At 44.6% G+C, this 21,478-nt stretch overlaps 1 protein-coding gene across 1 annotated transcript in view; it reads right to left on the reverse strand.

Moving 5' to 3' along the window:
• Positions 1-303: 303 nt before the first annotated feature.
• LOC141095493 (nuclease EXOG, mitochondrial-like) overlaps positions 304-21,478 on the reverse strand; it is a 33,297-nt gene continuing 12,122 nt past the window's right edge. Inside the window, exons 2-6 of the mRNA XM_073581526.1 lie at positions 13,935-14,084; positions 11,649-11,788; positions 11,132-11,208; positions 9,581-9,695; positions 304-2,096 (exon numbers count right to left, since the gene is read on the reverse strand). Of these exons, the coding sequence (XP_073437627.1) occupies positions 1,638-2,096; positions 9,581-9,695; positions 11,132-11,208; positions 11,649-11,788; positions 13,935-14,084 (941 nt within the window). The 3' untranslated portion in view covers positions 304-1,637. The remainder of the gene's footprint in view (positions 2,097-9,580; positions 9,696-11,131; positions 11,209-11,648; positions 11,789-13,934; positions 14,085-21,478) is intronic.

The raw sequence follows: 21,478 nt of genomic DNA on the forward strand, positions 1-21,478 counted from the left end.
TCAAAGTGCTCACCACACATCTAGATAAGTTCCGTGGGGGGGTCTAGTGTCCAAAATGGGGTCACTTGTGGGGGGTTTCAATAGTTTAGGTACATCAGGGGCTCTCCAAACGCACATGACACCCGCAGACCATTCCATCAAAGGATGCATTCCAAAACGTCACTGCTTCCCTTCCGAGCCCCGACGTGTGTCCATACAGTAGTTTTCTCCCACATTTGGGGTGTCAGCGTACTCAGGACAAATTGGACAACAACTTTTGGGGTCCAATTTCTCCTGTTACCCTTGGGAAAATGAAAAAATTGGGGACTAATTGATCATGTTTGTGGAAAAAATACGATTTTTTTATTTTCATGCCCGGGCGTTATAAACTTCTGTGAAGCACTGGGGGGTTCAAAGTGCTCACCACACATCTAGATAAGTTCCTTGGGGGGTCTAGTTTACAAAATGGTGTCATTTGTGGGGGGTTTCCACTGTTTAGGTACATCAGGGGATTTCCAATCGCGACATGGTGTCCGATCTCAATTCCAGCCAAAAACGTCAAATGGCGCTGCTTCCCTTCCGAGCTCTGCCATGCGCCCAAATAGTGGTTTACCCCCACATGTGGGGTATCAGCGTACTCAGGACAAATTGCACAATAACTTTTAGGGTCCTGTTACCCTTGGGAAAATAAAAAATGGGGTGAAAAGATCATTTCTGTGGAAAAAAATATGATTTTTTAATTGTACCGCTGTACGTTATAAACTTCTGTAAAGCCCTTGTGGGTTCAAAGTTCTCACCACATATCTAGATAAGTTCCTTGGGGGGGTCTAGTTTCCAAAATGGGGTCACTTGTAGGGGGTTTCCACTGTTTAGGTACATCAGGGACTCTCCAAACGTGACATGGCGTACGAAAATTAGGAAAAGACAGATTCCAGTGATGAATCACTTAGCTTACTGTGGCAGATGTGACACAGAGTTCTTAGATACAGCACATACAATAGAAGAGCTGAAAAGCTGCCACGGGCCACACCACAGCTATGTACATTATCTATAGACAGTGAGCTGCTTATCACAGGAGGGGCGGAGTCGAACTTGGTGTCACCTGTTGCTGCAGTCTGAGCAGTGATAAAGTCCTGGTGATAAAACCTTCATTATAAGTAAACAACAGCACACAGCCTCATAAGGGACACATCAATGAGTTACCCATTTAAACCCTACCTCATACTTTCTTCAGATTACATAGCGAAAGCCTGCTGATGAATTTCTTTAAATCTATAGATGTATTTCCATCCTTTGGCAATTAAAAGAAAACATCTGATAATCCCTGATGAGTTGGTAATAATGGCCTGGTATCAATAGTCGTAGCCGCACAAAGCGAACACTCAGACGGCAGCAAGATTTCTCCCCCTTCATGAGTCCGGAAGGGAGTGATCACAGCCTTCTTGGTCCGGCTCACAGACCGACCCACTGAATAATGACAAATGTAACGTTTTTTTCTATGATTTATTCCCCCCATATTTTTTTTTAAGTACTTTACAAAAGTCCTCATTTAAAGGGATTTTTCCTTGTTAAAGGTCACCTTAACAGATTCCTGAGCAAAGAAAAATAGAACTTGGTTCCATGTGATTATGGGCCTTGTAACATGCAGCTATGACTTGTTACCCTTGTCTTCCGTCTCGTACAGTAACGGTCTCACCAGACTCCAGTTCATTCTTCTTCTGTTCATAAAGTTCTAACAGATACCGGTCCGGCTTTATGTTGGCCTCACGCAATTCTAACATGATCTTCTCCACTTTCTGGAGGTTTCTTGCATTCTTCATGCTCCGTCCTGCAATGTATAGTTTGAACTCTTCTAGTTCAATAAGTTTACAGGTGTCCTCCTCACAAATGTTCTTCACTTCTTTTGATTTGTCCACTTGAGGGAAGAAAACAAGACCAGACGACTTCTCAAGTGTCTCAAGAGGGACCTGAAATTCTGGCAACTGATGCTGAAAGCTGATGGGGACGTTGGGAACAATAAAAGCTCCTTCAGCTAGAGTCTCCTCAGAGGGCTTCCTCCTGGCGAGGATCACCTTATACAGATGTGTGGGCACGGCTACATCATCACTGCCAATAACCTGAAATAAAAAATGAGCAAGAACATCTTCATTACACCAAAAAGATCACAGTGCACCACCACAAATTGCAGTAGGCCTCTGTGCACCTACATGGAGATTTCCACATCGCCTCTCACACACCCCACCCATCTTCACTATTAAAGTTTAAACTTTAAGGACTTGTAAGATTTAGAAAACGAATATTAAAATGCCATCAAATAGCAAAAGCGAAAGAAGCTGTGGTGGGCATCTCTATTCCTGGGGACCCAACTTGCCCCCAATAATATAAACTTTCAGCCCACTTATTTCACTGTTATCTGACAATTGGGTCCCGGGAAGCGGGGACTGCATTAATGGATAAATAGAAAATCAGCAAATACCTTTATTACAAATTAGATTGTTTAAAAGTGCCACCAACAAGGTGCATTCATTCTCACTAACCTGTCCGTCCAATGCCTAATGTCAGGTCTGTTGTAACAGAAAGGGAACCTGTCACCAGTAGTGTCATAACAGCTAAAACTATGACTTTACTCAGCGTCTGTGCTGCATTCCATAAATGCTTATATACCCCCTGTATACTCCCAAAAGAACCTTTAAAGTTCTCCCGCGTTGTATGAAAATCGGGTCGGTCCTGTCTGATGGCCATGGTTTCGGGCCTCTTGATCCCTCCCCCCCGGCTGCTGCTGGCCGCCCTCTTCCCCGGCTGCTGCTCGCCGCCCTCTTCCCCGACGGCTGCTCACCGCCCTCTTCCCCGACGGCTGCTCGCCGCCCTCTTCCCCGACGGCTGCTCGCCGCCCTCTTCCCCTACTGCTGCTGCTCGCCGCCCTCTTCCCCGACTGCTGCTGCTCGCCGCCCTCTTCCCCGACTGCTGCTCGCCGCCCTCTTCCCCGACTGCTGCTTGCCGCCCTCTTCCCCGACTGCTGCTTGCCGCCCTCCTCCCCGACGGCTGCTCGCCGCCCTCCTCCCCGACTGCTGCTCGCCGCCCTCTGCCCCGGCTGCTGCTCGCCGCCCTCCTCCCCGACTGCTGCTCGCCGCCCTCTGCCCCGGCTGCTGCTCGCCGCCCTCCGCCCCGACTGCTGCTCGCCGCCCTCCGCCCCGGCTGCTGCTCGCTGCCCTCCGCCCCGGCTGCTGCTCGCCGCCCTCCGCCCCGGCTGCTGCTATCCGCCCTCCGCCCCGGCTGCTGCTCACCGCCCTCCTCCTTCAACTGACATGGATGATGCCTCACGTCAAGATTTCGCCAGGCAATGTGGATGCATGAAGGAGTCACCTACGTCAAGTAAAGAAGAAGAACAGTGAGCAAGAGCCAGAGGGAGGGATGGGGAGGCCTGAAACCACAAATCCAGCCTTTATAGTGCCCACAGAATGATAATGAAATGGGGCAGCCCACTAGAAAAAAATCTGATGCAAAGTTACAAAGCACCAGAATTTTATAGTGCTCACAGAATTATAATAATGACATTGAGCAGCCTACTGAAAAAAAAAGTGGAAGCCAAGTTACAGAGTATCAAAATTGTGTATTCTAATAAAGGAAGTTCCAGACTCTATAGTGCTGACAGAATGATAATGAACTGGAGTATCCCACTGGAAAAAAAAGAAGCCTCGTAAGAGAGTGTCAGAAGGGTGTACTCTAGTAAGGGAAAAAGGAAGTTCCAGACTCTATAGTGCTGGCAAAATAATAATGACCTGAAACTGACCATGGAAAACAGAGTGGTAGCCAAACTACAAAGCATTCGCATTGGAACAGTTCCAGCTAGACTGGTACCGTTAGGTCCATATATATTTGGACAGAGACAACTTTTTTCTAATTTTGGTTCTAGACATTACCACAATGAATTTTAAACAAAACAATTCAGATGCAGTTGAAGTTCAGACTTTCAGCTTTCATTTGAGGGAATCCATATTAAAATTGGATGAAGGGTTTAGGAGTTTCAGCTCCTTAACATGTGCCACCCTGTTTTTAACCCCTTCACTACCAAGGGTGGTTTGCACGTTAACTCCGCCAATTTTTACAATTCTGACCACTGTCACTTTATGAGGTCATAACTCTGGAACGCTTCCATGGATCCCGGTGATTCTGACAATGTTTTCTCGTGACATATTGTACTTCATGTTAGTGGTAAAATTTCATTCAAATAACTTGCGTTTATTTGTGAAAAAAATGGAAATTTGGCGAAAATTTTGAAAATTTCGCAATTTTCCAACTTTGAATTTTTGTGCCCTTAAATCACAGCGATACGGCACACAAAAAACTTGATAAATAACATTTCCCACATGTTTACTTTACATCAGCACAATTTTGGAACCAAAATTTTTTTTTGTTAGGAAGTTATAAGGGTTAAAAGTTGACCAGCGATTTCTCATTTTTACAACACCATTTTATTTTTAGGACCACATCACATTTGAAGCCACTTTGAGGGGTCTATATGATAGAAAATACCCAAAAGTGACACCATTCTAAAAACTGCACCCCTTATGGTGCTTAAAACCACATTCAAGAAGTTTATTAACCCTTTAGGTGCGTCACAGGAATTTTTTGAATATTTAAAAAAAAAAATGAACATTTAACTTTTTTTCACAAAAAAAATACTTCAGGTTCAATTTTCTTTATTTTACCAAGGGTAACAGGAGAAATTGGACTGCAAAAGTTAATGTGCAATTTGTCCTGAGTACGCCGATACCTGATATGTGGGGGGGAACCACTGTTTCGGCGCATGGCAGACCTCAGTAGGGAAGGAGCGCCGTTTGACTTTTTCAATACAAAATTGGCTGGAATTCAGATCGGACGCCATGTCACGTTTGGAGAGCCCCTGATGTACCTGAACAGTGGAAACCCCCCCAAGTGACCCCATTTTGGAAACTAGACCCCCCAAGGAACTTATCTAGATATGTGGTGAGAACTTTGAACCCACAAGGGCTTCACAGAAGTTTATAACGTACAGCGGTACAATTAAAAAATCATATTTTTTCCACAAAAATGATCTTTTCACCCTCAATACTTATTTTTCCAAGAGTAACAGGACCCTAAAAGATATTATGCAATTTATCCTGAGTGCGCTGATACCCCACATGTGGGGGTAAACCACTATTTTGGAGCATGGCAGAGCTCGGAAGGGAAGCAGCACCATTTGACTTTATTGGCTGGAATTAAGATCGGACACCATGTCGCGTTTGGAAAGCCCCTGATGTACCAAAACAGTAGAAACCCCCCACAAATGACACCATTTTGGAAACTAGACCCCCCAAGGAACTTATCTAGATGTGTGGTGAGCACTTTGAACCCCCCAGTGCTTCACAGAAGTTTATAATGCCCAGGCATGAAAATAAAAAAATCGTATTTTTTCCACAAACATGATCAGTTAGTCTCCAATTTTTTTATTTTTCCAAGGGTAACAGGAGAAATTGGACCCCAAAAGTTGTTGTCCAATTTGTCCTGAGTACGCTGATACCTCATATGTGGGAGAAAACTACTGTATGGGCACACGTCAGGGCTCGGAAGGGAAGTCTGCGGGTGTCATGTTGCTTTTGGAGAGCCCCTAATGTACCTAAACTATTGAAACTCCCCACAAGTGACCCCAATTTGGAAAATAGATCCCCCACGGAACTTATCTAGATGTTTGGTGAGCACTTTGAACCCCCAAGTGCTTCACAGAAGTTTATAACGCCTGGGCGTGAAAAGAAAAAAATCATTTTTTTCCGCAAAAATGATATTTTTGCCCCCAATTTTTTATTTTCCTAAGGGTAACAGGAGAAATTGGACCCCAAAAGTTGTTTTGTAATTTGTCCTGAGTAGGCTGATACCCCATATGTGGGGGTAAAACACTGTTTGGGCGCATGGCAGAGCTTGGAAGGGAAGGAGCACCATTTGACTTTTTCAACGCAGAATTGGCTGGAATTGAGATTAGACGCCATGTTGCATTTGGAGAGCACCTGATGTGCCCAAACAGTGGAAACCCCACAATTATAACTCCAACCCTAACCCCAACACACCCCTAACCCTAATCTCAGCCCTAATCCTAGCCCTAACCCTTGCCCTAACCCTAATGGGAAAATGGAAATAAATACATTTTCTTTTAGTTTTATTATTTTTCCCTAACTAAGGGGGTGATAAAGGGGGGTTTTATTTACTATTTATGGCGGTTTTTATGTTTAGCGGTTGTCACACGCGAAAAGACGCTTTTTATTGTAAAAATAGTTTTTGCATCACCACATATTGTGAGCTATAATTTTTCCGTATTTTGACCCACCGAGTCATGTGAGGTCTTATTTTTTGCGGAACGAGTTGACGTTTTTATTGGTACCATTTTCGGGCACGTGACATTTTTTGATCGCTTTTTATTCCGATTTTTGGGACGCAGAATGAACTAAAACCAGCGTTTCATGAATTTCTTTTGGGGGGTGCGTTTACACTGTTCCGCGTGCGGTAAAATTGATGAAGCGGTTTTATTCTTCGGGTCAGTACGGTTACAGCGATACCTCATTTAGGTCGTTTTTTTATGTTTTGTCGGTTTTTTGCAATGAAAACAATTTTATATAAAAAATAATTATTTTTGTATCGCTTTATTCTGCGAGCTATAACTTTTTTATTTTTTTGCAGATGATGGTGTATGGCGGCTCATTTTTTGCGGGACAAGATGACGTTTTCAGCGGTACCATGTATATTTATATGCGTCTTTTTGATCGCGCGTTATTGCACTTTTTGTTCGGTGGTATGATAATAAATCATTATTTTTTGCTTCGTTTTTTATTTTTATTTTTTAAGGGGTTCGCTAAAGGGGTTAACTAATGGGACAGTTTTATAGGGTGGGTCGCTACGGACGTGGCGATACCAAATATGTGTACTTTTATTATTTTGTTTTTTTTTATTTTGAAAAAATGGATTTATTGGGGAATATTTTTGGTTTTTTTACTAATTTATTTAGCGATTTTTTTTTAAAATTATTTTTAACACTTTTTTTTTTTTTTTTTTTACTTTATTACCTTGTCCCAGGTGGGACATCACTGTCCTCTGACAGATCGCTGATCTGTCACATCACAGATCACTGTGACAGATCAGCAATCTGTCACAGGCAGTTCTGCAGACTTCCTCATGCCTGCGCTTTGCAGGCAGTGAGGAAGTCAGCTCCCTACAGGCCCCCCGAAGGCCCCCGTCGCTATCTTGGATCCGGGGGCCTGTAGGGAAAGAGACCCCCGCAGCAGCGCTGCACATTGCGCTGCCGTGGGGGGCTCAGGGAAGCACGGAGGGAGCCCCCTCCCTGCCGAAGCTTCCCTTTAACCCCCGGTACACCGCGATCGCATTTGATGTGTGAAAGGGGTTAAGGTGTCGGGGGCGGTCCGTGACAGCCCCTGACACATTGTGCCGGGTGTCAGCTGTGATAATCAGCTGACACCCGGCCGCGATCAGCGGCGCTCACCACGTGGGCGCCGCTGATCGCTGGGACGTAATATTCCGTCCATGGTAATTAGGTCCAGGGTCACATGGACGGAATATTACGTCCATTGTAGGTAAGGGGTTAAAAGGACCAAAAGTAATTGGACAATTGACTCCAAGGCTATTTCATGGACAGGTGTGGGCAATCTCTTCGTTATGTCATGCTCAATTAAGCAGATAAAAGGCCTGGAGTTGATTTGAGGACTGGTGCTTGCATTTGGAAGGTTTTGCTGTGAAGGAAACATGCGGTCAAAGGAGCTCTCCATGCAGGTGAAACAAGCCATCCTTAAGCTGCAAAAACAGAAAAAAACACATCCGAGAAATTGCTACAACATTAGGAGTGGCAAAATCTACAGTTTGGTACATCCTGAGAAAGAAAGAAAGCACTTGTGAACTCATCAATGCAAAAAGACCTGGGCGCCCACGGAAGACAACAGTGGTGGATGATCGCAGAATAATCTACATGGTGAAGAGAAACCCCTTCACAACAGCCAACCAAGTGAACAACACTCTCCAGGAGGTAGGCGTATCAATATCCAAATCTACCATAAAGAGAAGACTGCATGAAAGTAAATACAGAGGGTTCACTGCACGGTGCAAGCCACTCATAAGCATCAAGAATAAAAAGGCTCGACTGGACTTTGCTAAAAAACATCTAAAAAATCCAGCACAGTTCTGGAAGAACATTATTAGGGCAGATAAAACCAAGATCAACCTCTACAAGAATGATGGAAAGAGAAAAGTATAGTGAAAGCGTGGTACAGCTCTCATGATCCAAAGCATACCACATCTGTAAAACACGGCGGAGGCAGTGTGATGGCTTGGGCATGCATGGCTGCCAGTGGCACTGGGTCACTAGTGTTTATTGATGATGTGACACAGGACAGAAGCAGTCGAATGAATTCTGAGGTATTCAGAGCCATACTGTGTGCTCCAGCCAAATGCAGCCAAACTGATTGGCCGTCGTTTCATACTACAGATGGACAATGACCCAAAACATAAAGCCAAAGCAACCCAGGAGTTTATTAAAGCAAAGAAATATTCTTGAATGGCCAAGTCAGTCACCTGATCTCAACCCAATTGAGCATGCATTTCACTTGTTAAAGACTAAACTTCAGACAGAAAGGCCCACAAACAAACAGCAACTGAAAACCACCGCAGTGAAGGCCTGGCAGAGCATCAAAAAGGAGGAAACACAGCATCTGGTGATGTCCATGAGTTCAGGACTTCAGGCAGTCATTACCAACAAAGGGTTTTCAACCAAGTACCAGAAATGAACATTTTATTTACAATTATTTAATCTGTCCAATTACTTTTGGTCCCTTTAAAACAGGGTGGCACATGTTAAGAATCTGAAACTCCTAAACCCTTCATCCAATTTGAATGTGGATACCCTCAAATGAAAGCTGAAAGTCTGAACTTCAACTGCATCTGAATTGTTTTGTTTAAAATTCATTGTGGTAATGTCTAGAACCAAAATTAGAAAAATGTTGTCTCTGTCCAAATATATATGGACCTAATTGTATGTGCACTAACAGCAGTGATGAGGGCAACAGGTCCAAGCATTTACCCTGGTTTTGGATATTATACTAGGTACGCCCCCCCAGATTACGATTACGGCTGATTGCTGGCACAAATCACACATAGGTGCAAAAACGACAAAGAATATTTGCCCAGAATCACCCATGATTCCAATGATCATGCCATGGAGGTGTTGCAAACCTGCCATTTGCTGCCCCACGAAGCCTTTTATTGCATATTATGCCCTTAGCTCCTCATTTAAATTCTGAATTTATAATTTATCAAATTAGAATCTCACCCTGGTTACTGAGCAAACAGGTAGCTCTTAGTGAGAATGTGCGGTGTCTTTCACCCTGAACTAAGAAATTTAGTGGATCGGAGGCTGCCGATAAAAGGAACTTCAGTTCACGACTGAACGCTTCTCAACACAATCAGGCAGGAGCAGAAAGCAATGATCAGCCAGACTGAAGGAGGCTCATTGTTTTCTAGAACACGGCGGCCGACCGGTCATCTCTGAAGTCACTACATGAACATGTGGTGGTAAACAGCGGCTCACCTGATAAGTGACACTTTTCTTGCCGTCCTCATTCTGCACGGGTAACAGCAGGGGGCCGCTCACAATCCAGACATCATCGAATCGCTGTGTCAGGTCTCGACAATACATTTCAAACCTGGATAAAGATTTCAAGCAATGAGAAAAATGAGCCGCCATTACTCCATTGTAGGACTGATCTCATTACACTACACATGCAATGGCCTGGCTGATGACTGGCCCCGGAGAACATGTCCACCTCAAGCCGCCATCGGTTATGTCATTCTTTGCAGATATTTCTACATATCTGTGTCTGAAGCTCCAGATACGGTTCTCCTAGACCTGTGAATAGGAAATTTACCTAGTTACATAGTAATCCAGAAGCAGAGGGGTGTCACCGTGCAAATAGATGCCATCCAGGACAGAGTATGAAATCAACGTGAATAATGACATTTATGGGATGGGGTATTCCCATCCCATAAAGTGATGGCATGTTACTTTATGATCGGTGGAGGTCTGACCTATGGGCCCCTCACTGATCCTGAAAATGTTGTACTCTCTACACAGTGACGCCAGAGGGGAACTACAGCTCAGCGGTATACCACCACCTTCCTCAGCGCCTGTGCTGCATTACAGAAAGTTGTATACTATGTCCTGACTCCCCCTTATATCTCCAAAAAAAACTACTGAAGTGCTCCAGCAAGGTATACAAATTAGGACGGTCCGGTCCCAGGGGTGTCATTACAGCGGGGCCTGTCCCTCCTCTCCCCTGCTAAAAGCCGTCTTCCAGCTTTGATTGATGTGGATGACGTGTCCTGTGTCATCCACATTGCTGAATGAAATCTCGCGCCTGAGCAGGGACATTGCCGGATCGCACAAATGCACTTTCCTCTTCTCTACTGCAGGCCGAGCCTAAAACCTAACTGCGCATGCGCCGGCACATGTCTTTCCGGCTCCTGCTTACCAAAACCATTTTAGCTATATTGTTTTCTGGGCAAAATGGTTCCGGTAAGAAGGAGCCAGAAAGAAAGGAAGGCTGTAGAAGGCAGCCATGTCTCGTCATATCTTTGTGTCTGTGACATTGAAGGCTCAATGTGGGTTCAAGCTGCAGTGGTCCAGGAAAGACCACGATATGTTAAAAGTATTGTCCATTACTGAACAGCCTCTCATTAAATGCTAAAGGACACCAGATTTAAAAAAAATAAAAAATATATTTCTATATATTTACACACACTTGTCGGATGGAGGTTATTCCAGCAGTTTTTAATCGCTGGTATAACCCGAGTCTTTTGATAGAGGACACTGGTGTCACAGGAGCGTTGCAGACTGCCACACCGATCAGCTGCAGCCTTCAGTCAGGTGAAGCCATTTTGTCTGATGCCACGATGAAGGCTGGAGCCGATTGTCATGTCACATAACCTCTGGAAGACAGCTCCAAAAATCACTGAGATGTGGAGTCCGGGTGGTAAGGAGGTGATTTTTGCTATTGACAACCCCTTTAATCTTTGAACATGAGGCAGGACTGCATCTGCATTTCAGATTGTAAAGTAAATCCCTGTTGACCATGGACCTTACCGATTCCAGAAGCCGGCGTTGTTTTTATAGTTTTGGGGCACAATGTTTGACAGGTAAAATGTTTCAGCCATGGCCTCCTGTGGACGTAAAAGGGAACTGATGTAAATAGTCAAAATAGTAAGGGTCTGTGCACACGCTGCAGAGTTGTCGCTTTTTTTCTGCACAGATTTGTCATAAAGTGAATGAGAATCCTGAAGTCTCATGCACTTATTGCTTATTTGTGACTTGCAGATTTCACTCATATTAATGAGTGGGAAAAATCTGCACCAAAAAAACATTTAAAAAAATGGGGCAAAAACGCATGTATTACACGCTGTTTTTCGTGCCAAGAGATGCCGAAATGGTACAGAAATTTCTGCACCAAACATTTAATGTCTGCACACAACATAAAGCTTTATGACAAGTCAAAGTAATGAACTTTATATTCCATATTCTTATATAAATACAAAAAGAAAAGAAAAAAAAGACTAATTTTTATAGATTTTCTTCTTCAGATAAGCAGAAAACAGATTCTTACTGTAGAATATTTACTGTCCCCCGCTGGCGCCATGTGACCCCGGGACCACCCGCTACGTAAATAGTCTTCATTGCTGGCACTAAATAAATGCGGAATGTTTGGATCCGGTTTAAATCGACAGTGTTTCCGGTCAGCAACGCCTAAGGAAAAGATAAAAAAGAAAAACATGTTCTAAAACCTAGACAAACAAAATAAAGCACAAAACCCCCTGAATTGGGGGGCAACTATATTTATACTGAGCCGTCCTGCTGTTTACAGTCCCAAGAGGGGCCTTTCCATTGGCAGCTGTATACGACCATTAGGGCTCGCTCCCACTGGCGATTAAATAATAATAATAATCAGATTGCATTTGAACCAATTTAATCCTATATTTCATTATTTATCAATGGCGGGTTTTTGCCAGCGCTGATTGGATTGCAATCGGACAGGAAAAAAAAATGGCAGCATGCTGTGATTGCGCGCCAAATTCGGTTCTCACGCACCCATACAAGTCTATAGGAGAGTGTGTAACATCGCACTGCACTCGGATAACAGATGATCATTTCCACTGTGGATTTGGTCACTAATCCACAACAAAACGTGTAATGAATCCACAGAAGGAACCAGCATTCGTTGATCGTGGATTCCACCCTGCTCCGTTACTAAGCATTATTGAATAGGGTGAAATCCACAATCAAAATCTGTACATGAATGAGCACGCTGCAGATCTGACGTCGGCACCATGCTTTCATTTTTTTGCAATGTGTGATTGAGACTTTCAAGTCTTCTAGACTGCTGCAGACTAAACCACAATTCCGCAAAGTGTGAACTTGGCCTCAGGACATGCCGCAGCCTCACTTAAAGAGGACCTGTCACCTGTGTGTGGCTGCACGTACGATGTAAGAAAAGAGAGAGCAGCCACAGACCGACGGTTTTACAAATCATAACTCATTAAGAAAGACGTCCAGCAGTGTCCCTAATGACAGGCTAAAGGTACGGACTGTCTAGAAAAAAATCAGGTCCTAACTTCCGGGTTGTGGGATCTGGACATACAGAGCGAGATCCAACAACCCTCCGTGGCCGCCGTGACAGTAAAGTGCGAGGCCGATGATCTACACCAGAGCGGATACATCATTTACTGAGAGGCGAGGTAACCGCTCTAATGATGTTACGACTGGTAACTGCTACGTACCGGACGGGGCGACACTGGTTTGGCTCCAACGTGAGATTTCATGACACCTCACGAGGTCTCACACTGAGGGAATCTGAATGCCACGATCTAACAACATGCAAGTTTGAACCTGAATTTTGCTAGAAAGTCGGGTCTTTTAGGCTGGTATTAGCAACACTTTTTTATTTCATTTTTGCCCATAGGTTGTTTAAAAAAAAAAAATTAAAAATCACCAGTCGGAGGCTGCCCGCTGTTCTCTTAAATAAAAAAGGGCGACCTGAGACTGGTGGCAGGCGCTCTGTAATGTGACCGCTCTAGACAAATGTCTAATGCTACAGTTTTCCCAACACTGAAGTCAGTAAGTGAAAACGGAGTCAAATCAGAAACAAATAGAAGAGGTTTGAAAACTTTTTTTTTACTGCATGGGAATAAACAATAAGAATTCACTACAACGTTGTCTGGCCTAAGTGGTGAATTGTCAGAAAAAATACTAAATACATCAAAAATCAGATGTGTAAAAGTGCAACTAAAAATGGATAACTGTGATCCTGACATATTGTTAGACCTCTGGGAATCCAGTGCTGAATAAAGGGGGCTGTCCCACTCTCTGTCTTCAGGAGGGCACAGCTCCCGGCGAGCATGCAGTCAGAAAATAGGAACGGCACTGAGCGCCCGATACATTGTGACAGATGAGACGAGCCGCATGTTTCCACCGCTCACTGGAACGCAGCGCTCAGCTGCTGTTACAGGAGGCGGCTCTGGCTCCGCTTGTAAACATTATTATTATGCTTTAGCTTATATAGCGCCATTAATTCCACAGCGCTTTACAGATCTTGTCTTCACTGTCCCCATTGGGGCTCACAATCTGAATTCCCTATCAGTATGTCTTTGAAGTGTGGAAGTAAACCGGAGAACTCGGAGGAAACCCATGCAAACACGGGGAGAACATACAAACTCCTTGCAGATGTTGTCCTCGGTGGGATTTGAACCCAGGACCCCAGAGCTGCAAAGTAAAGGTGCTAACCGCTGAGCCACCATACAATGCTAACCACTGAGCCACCATACACTTTGTTGCCCATTGTGCTCCTTACTAGGAGACCAGCCGAGGTAATGGAATTAATTCCCTTTTTACTCACCAACTATTTTCTCTTTTGTAAGATGCTCAATGACCCAACGTGGGGTCTTCTTTGCTTGATCATAAGATAAAGCATGACCGATATATTGCCTGACCTCCTCTCCACTCTGCGGGAATCCAAACTCCTCCAATGGAGACTTCTGTACAGGTTCTGGGGGAAAAAAAAGGGTTAATATTAACATTATATCTGGTTCAGTAGGATCAACCCTCCTAAGCCATCTAGATGACCACGCAAGTAAGTAAAAATAAATAAAAATTAATAAAATGATAACGTGACGTCTTCAATCTGATCTTATTACCTAGAAATCGACACTTGTCTTTATATGTAAATGAACGGTTAAGATCTACGGGCTGGACATAGATCTCCCTGAGAATCTGCCTCCAGAAACTTTTTTAAATAAAAGGAGGTGTTACCAGTGTAGATCAGGAGAGCTGACTGTCAGTCATTACATGTCTCACACCAGCAATGCCGCATTTCATTTAAAGTTGTCCACTGCTAGGACAACCCCTTGTCATACCCCACGCTTTGCCCCAATAAGATAAAAAAGCCTATACTCACATCCCGTGCCTGCGCTGCTCCCACGGTGTCAGCACGCGCTCTCTGCAGGGCTCTCATGCGGTTTGACACTGGCACACAATCAGCGCTGGCATCACTGTCCCCACCCTTCATATGAATTGAACATGAAGAGGAAGTCGGAGATCAGCCGCAGCCCGGACTTACTCTTCATGTACAACTCGTATGAAGGCGCGGACAGTGACGCCAGCGCTGATTGGGCAGCGGAGTCACGTGTCACATCGTACAAGAGCCCCAGGACCGCGGCATAAACTTAAAATGAAGCAAACAATGGTGTAAATTGCTGTTGTTTCACAATACAACTCAGCCTGCAGAAAAACACCAAATATCAGAGCTACACAGACGAAAAAAGAAAAAAAGTGTATAAAAAACAGAACAGAAGAGATGCTGAGCAGTGATGAGTGAGCGTGCTGAGGTGTTATCTGGGCATGCTGGAGCGCTAACAGTGACCGGTGTGCTGAATAATATGTTCTAGTCCTTGCGGCTGCATGTGTAGGGTCGGTGGGCCGAGCTGGGGGGTGGTCCCTCGATATACCGCTCAGAGACAAAACAGAGACAAGATGGAGGCAGGTTCTGGGTGCAACAGGTCCAAGTTTATTCCACTCGCCGTCCGCCTGACGGCCTCTGCAGTACACCGCACTTCTCTTTACCTCACGGCCCTCCGTTTCTAGGGCCCGTTATACACACCGTACTTTCACACTAGGGACGTACATGCACGTACCGTCCCTTCTTCACTGTTTGACACTCCTGACAGGTCCGTCACTGTGGCCGCCTTAGGCCACTAAACCAACAGCAATTTTACTGGTCAGGCGTCGTGTCAAATACGGTGTCCCACACCCGGTGTCTCGTCTCCACTGCGGTTCTTCCTGTCAGGATCACCCCCCTGACGTTCTCTCTCCTCAGTCCCCCTGGTTCGGTTCTCCTCAGAGCGCACAGACTGTCGTAGTCCTTCTGTCACCTGAGCTCCCCATGGGGACTGGAACTTTCTGGAACCCTCCCTCAGTATTTATACCTTTCCTGTGATAAGAACTGAATGAGTTAAATGAATTCTGCTGAACTTTATCTTTTCTTCGAGGAGATGTCTCAGACATCTCCCTTGCGAACCAAGGTCAAATACTCCTGTTTTTTAGCCTATATGACTTTCTTTGTAGAAAACAAGTTGTGAAATCATTTTATACTGCGCATGACTGTAAATGTCTAAATTCTTTGCTATAAAAGATGGAAGCCTAACTGATAAGCAGAGGCGCGCAGCAGGCATCCCGAGTTGTATTATACAGCTTGTGTCTGTGTTATTCTTCTCGACGGAGCAATCAATTAGAGACATATGGTGTCCTACACCCAAGAACATCGGTCCTTCAGATGAAAGAGATATCTGAGGGATCCCGACAGTTTCCTGGCGCCTGAAACAGGGATCTGATATAGGCACCTCTCCAAGACTACCCGATCTACAGACCACTCCAGTTACTGATGAAATTGTGAACAGCAGACCTAAACACCTGGCCAGGTAAGAGATCAATTTTTCTATTCTCTGCTCTTCATAATGTATCATTATAACTAAGGTCCGTATAAAGGGGAATCTAGTAGAGGAGGGGGCCGTAAGATCAGGTCCATATAAGAACTCTGAGGAAATCGGGTGTGACACGCATATGTAATTTCTGCTCGAATGAGAGGTTACTGTAGGTTCTGTCTGTGCACAGCTATTTTTAGAAAAAGAGCTGATGCAAATCGAAATGGGAGAGGTCTGACATTACGGAATATAAGGCTGGGTGAACAGTTCATGCTGCAAAGCCCCGACGGACAAGTTCTCCACAATAGAAGATTCCGTGTTAGGAATCAGGGAGGTTGTTGAATGGCTACTTTGATTTGAAAGGTTGTGGAAAGTAGAAAAATAAGCTGCACAGTAGGTATTCGTTCAAAGAGTGGTGATATTGCCTAACTGGGTTATGTGACAGCGTCCTTTCGGGGAGGTCACCGCCTAAGCTTAAATCAACACCCTTTACGAATAAACCTTGTGACAGATAAGAGTGTGATCGAATGAGCACAGGACCGCGAAATGAGCCTGTGACAAGATATGACTGAAGGACCCCGATAGATGGATACTTTGTTTACAATCCTGTGTGTTGTGGGAGTGTTTCTGTTCGGATGTTACATAGCATATAAGTACATGAAACACGTAGTACAACGAGGAACAGACACCCCATTTAGCCTGTTAGCACCTTAGGAAGAAGGTAACGAGGTATAGTAGAGCCTAGTCTTGAGCTTACCCAATACACCACCTAAGGAAGGGAGGATTAACAGGAAGGAACAAGAGAAACAGGATAAAGAAATGGGGAACAGTCAGGGAAAGACACCTGAGGAGGGAAATTGGTTATGTGATATAATTGAAGATAGATATGGAAAAAGTGCAGCAAGAGACCTAGAAAAGGTATTAAAAAAATTCAAGGTAGAAGGGAAAGAGGCTTTGAATGAGGATAAATGGAAAGAAATAAAAGACACGAAGTCAGGAAAAATTGCAGATGCGGGATGGGGAGAACAGGTTGAAGCATGTTTAAAATGTTCACAAGTTGCTCAGAGGGAAAAGTGGGCATATAACGAGAAGACAGGGAAATGGATACGTCCAAAGAAGGTCAGAATGACGGATGACCCAGTGTAGAAAATGCATGAGCCTCCACCCTATCCAACCCCTTTGTCAGTGCCACCACCAGTACCTATGGCTCCTGCCACAACTCCCAGTTCACCTCCACCACCGGCTAAGCTGTACCCAGAGACGCAAATAGCTGTTAAGCCACCTAGTGGCAGTGATGAACCTGGATGGGTCTGCAGTAATTGTGGTCAACAAAACCCCAATTGGAGGGAGAATTGTCTTGCCTGTGGTGCACCCCGATACCATGCGCCCAACCTATTAGCCCCTGTCAGATCACAAAGCAGACCCTTCAGGGAGATTACAGCACAGGGGGATTACGTCACTAGACATATAATTACTAATCATTACCAGCCTTGGACTGCAACTGAATGTATGGCTTTGTTGTCTAACGCCCCTGACCCGATTATCAATCCAGCCCGATTTGCTGCTTACTTAAGACAGGTGTTGATGGTACACAGAGGTACCTGGAATGACGGGGAAGATATGCTCAGATTAAAACTACCTCTGCCACTCCAACACGAGCTCTGGCAGGCTTTGACAATTAGAAAGCCAGCGGAGGATGCAGCAGACAACCCTCGCACACAGGCATCAGCAGGAATATTCCTAGAAGTCCTTGACACGTTCATGGGAGACAAACAGAGACAGCGAGGTTCACAGACAGCTGTTTCACAACAACCTGGACAAACAGTAGCTGATTTTTACCAGACATTAGAGATGGGATTTAGCGATGAGGGACTAGACCTTACCAACCCGGGGGTACAGAGACTGCTTGCTAAGTCCTTCATAGATGGGTTAACGCCAGAAATGAAATTGAAGTTGAAAAATTGTGCTCTCGATTGGAGGTCAGCAGACAATGCCCATGGTCTAAAGCAGAGAGCCATGGGAATTGAGATGGACTTAAGGGAAAACAAAAGAGAAAAAGGGAAAGTGTTTCTTACACTAGATTTGGAAGACCCGGTAGGGAGACCAAGGAGAAAGACTTTTACTTGCCATTACTGTAAGAAACCTGGTCACTTTCAAAGAGATTGCCGAAAGAGAAAAGCAGATAGGGAACATCAATCTAGAAAGGAGGACACAACCGACTGACTAAATGCCACTAGAATGACACTCGATTCTAGGGAGCCAGTAATTAAAATTCAGGTGAATGGTAAAAAGGTACCCTTTCTATTAGATACCGGAGCAACCTCTTCGGTGGTCAATGACAAAGTAATAACTCCAGACCTCCTTTCAGAGTATTCGACTTTTGTCTCAGGATTCAGTGGACAATCTAGCCTAATTCCTTTTAGCAAACCTTTACCCGTTAAGATAGGACCTAAAATGTTCCTGAATAAATTTTTGTTTGTCAAAAGAGCACCAATTTGCCTATTGGGAGTAGATGTACTAAAGAAACTGCAGGCAGATATCAAATTTGCTGAAGATGGTACAGTACATCTTACTATCCCAGATGAGGATGAGGATGCTCTTGAGGCTTGCATGATAATTCAAGCTCTCGAGTCACAAAATCATGATGACACCACATCACAACCATGGGACCCAGCCCTAGACAAATTACCTGATACCTTATGGGCAAAAGGGAATGCGGATATTGGCTTACTTCCCGTATCCCCAGTTGTGGTGGAGGTGCCCGCAGACACAAGGTTGCCACAGCTGCGGCAGTACCCTATCAGTGCCCAACAAGAGGCTGCTATTGAGGCACAAGTCACTGATCTTGTAAACAATGGAGCATTGGTGTCAATTAAATCACAAGCTAATACGCCATTGTTTCCTGTCAAAAAGAAAGGAGGACCAGGTGATGCCCCGAAATATCGCATGGTACATGATCTGAGAGAGATAAATAAGGTCCTTGTTCCTTTGACACCAGTAGTACCTAACCCACACACGCTATTGGCAAAAATCCCTAGTCAATCGAAATGTTTTTCAGTGATTGATTTGTCAAACGCATTTTTCTCAGTGCCCCTCCACAAAAGCTGTTGGCATCTGTTCGCTTTTACATTTAAGGGCAAACAATATGCCTGGACCAGACTGCCACAGGGCATGCAGCATTCACCCACACTGTACACGCAGGCATTGCAATCTGTGTTGGCCGGCTGGCCACACCCACCTGATATTGTGCTCTTACAATATGTGGATGACCTGTTGCTTTGTGCACCTGATGAGGCTAACTGTAGAATCCATACACTTTCACTACTGATGTTTTTATCAGACAATGGTTGTAAGGTCAACAGAGAAAAATTACAGTTTTGCCAACCAAAAGTCATATTCTTAGGACATTGTCTATCACATGGTACCCGACACTTAACCAATGACAGAATCACAATTGTACAACAAATGAAGGAACCGACAACCCATAAGCAGTTGAGAGCATTTTTGGGTTTAGTTTCGTCTTGCCGCCAATGGGTCATACATGCTAGTGAACACATGCAGCCACTGTATGATTGCATCAACACAACCCCTTTCCAACTGACTGACATTGCACGAGACTCATTTCAGTATCTGAAGAAGGCCATAGTGTCAGCCCCAGCATTAGGTATACCTAACTATGATATACCCTTTCAACTGATGGCCGCTGAAATTAGAGGGCATGCTACTGGCATTTTGACACAGAAACATGACAAAAAGAATAGACCCCTTGCATACTATTCTGCCAAACTAGACTCTGTGGCACAGGGAACACCATCCTGTGTTAGAGCAGTCTCTGCAATCGCATAGCTACTTGACAAAGTTTCTGATATTGTACTGGATAACCCACTAACTGTCTGTACCACACATGATATATACGGTATCCTGAATCAGGTTTCTTCTAAACATATTTCTATGGCAAGACAACTCAGATTGCAATGTGCCTTGCTTATGCCTCCTAATGTTACGTTTACCAAAACTCAGAATCTGAATCTGGCTACATTGTTGCCAATTGCAGATTCTGAAGGGGGGGATATAGATGAGAACACATTATCGCTTTCTTTTGAGCCCCCACACGAGGTTGAACATGATTGCATAGAACTGATGCAGCAAGAAGTTGTTGGCTTGCCCAATGTCACAGACACACCATTGTCAAATCCAGACTTTGTACTTTTTGTGGATGGCAGCAGATATGCCGATGAAAGTGGAAAATTCCACACAGGATATGCTGTGGTATCACCACATGAGACTATTGTGGCAAAGGCACTTCCACCCCACATGTCCGCACAAGAGGCTGAGCTGACAGCTCTGAATGAGGCATTAAAACTTTCCAAAGGAAAAACAGCAAATATCTACACTGACTCAAGATATGCCTTTGGGATAGTACATGATTTTGGGGGTTTGTGGCGCACAAGGGGTTTCATGACAGCAGCAGGAACACCCATAAAACATGCCACACTGATCAGAGACATCCTCGAGAATGTGGCCCAGACACAGGGGGTGGCCGTTATGAGGGTGCCAGCACACACCAGAAAAGACAACATGGAAGCAAAAGGCAACGAAAAAGCAGACCAGGCGGCGAAGCAAGCTGCCTTGGGGACTCCAGAAAAAGTAAACATAGTGCACAAGGATGCATCAGAATTGTTTACAGACTTACAAAAGTTCCAAGAAGACTCCGCTCAGACGGACAAGGAAACTTGGGAAAAGATGGGAGCTGAGAAGACGAACGGAATATGGAAGAAAGATCAGAAGTACTGCTTGCCTAGGGTTTTGTACCCAAGGATGGCAGAAGTAGTTCATCTTCCAACTCACATGTCCGCCAATGGAATGACACGCCTAGTCACGAAGGTTTGGATTGCTCCTGGGTTTGGGAAGGTGGCGCAGCTACACTGTATCTCCTGTCCCATATGCCTAGCACACAATCCCGGACAGGTAGTGAAAACTCCACGGAAACACAGTCCTAGGCCGTTATATCCCTTCCAGAGACTACAGATCGACTACATTCAACTCCCCAGAAGTGGACCATATGAATATGTTCTGGTGTGTGTTGACATGTTCTCTGGATGGCCAGAGGCCTACCCGGTGAAAACGGCTACAGCTCGAACCACTGCAAAGAAACTAGTGATGGAACTAGCACCACGATTCGGTGTCCCTGAAACAATTGAATCAGACAGAGGTACACACTTTACTGCTGAGGTAATGCAAAATGTAATGCAAATGATAGGTGTAGAACAAGCATTTCATACACCCTACCACCCACAGAGTTCAGGGAAGGTAGAAAGAATGAACGGGACACTAAAATTAAAAATACAGAAAACCATGGAGCAGACCCATAGACCATGGCCAGAGTGTCTCCCATTAGCATTATTCTCAGTAAGGTACACACCCACGGGGAAAACTAAACTGTCACCCTTCGAGATACTGTTTG

Source organism: Dendrobates tinctorius, unplaced genomic scaffold (genome assembly GCF_039654945.1).
Source record: "Dendrobates tinctorius isolate UK_male_01 unplaced genomic scaffold, ASM3965494v1 ptg000070l, whole genome shotgun sequence".
NCBI classification, from domain to species: domain Eukaryota; kingdom Metazoa; phylum Chordata; class Amphibia; order Anura; family Dendrobatidae; genus Dendrobates; species Dendrobates tinctorius.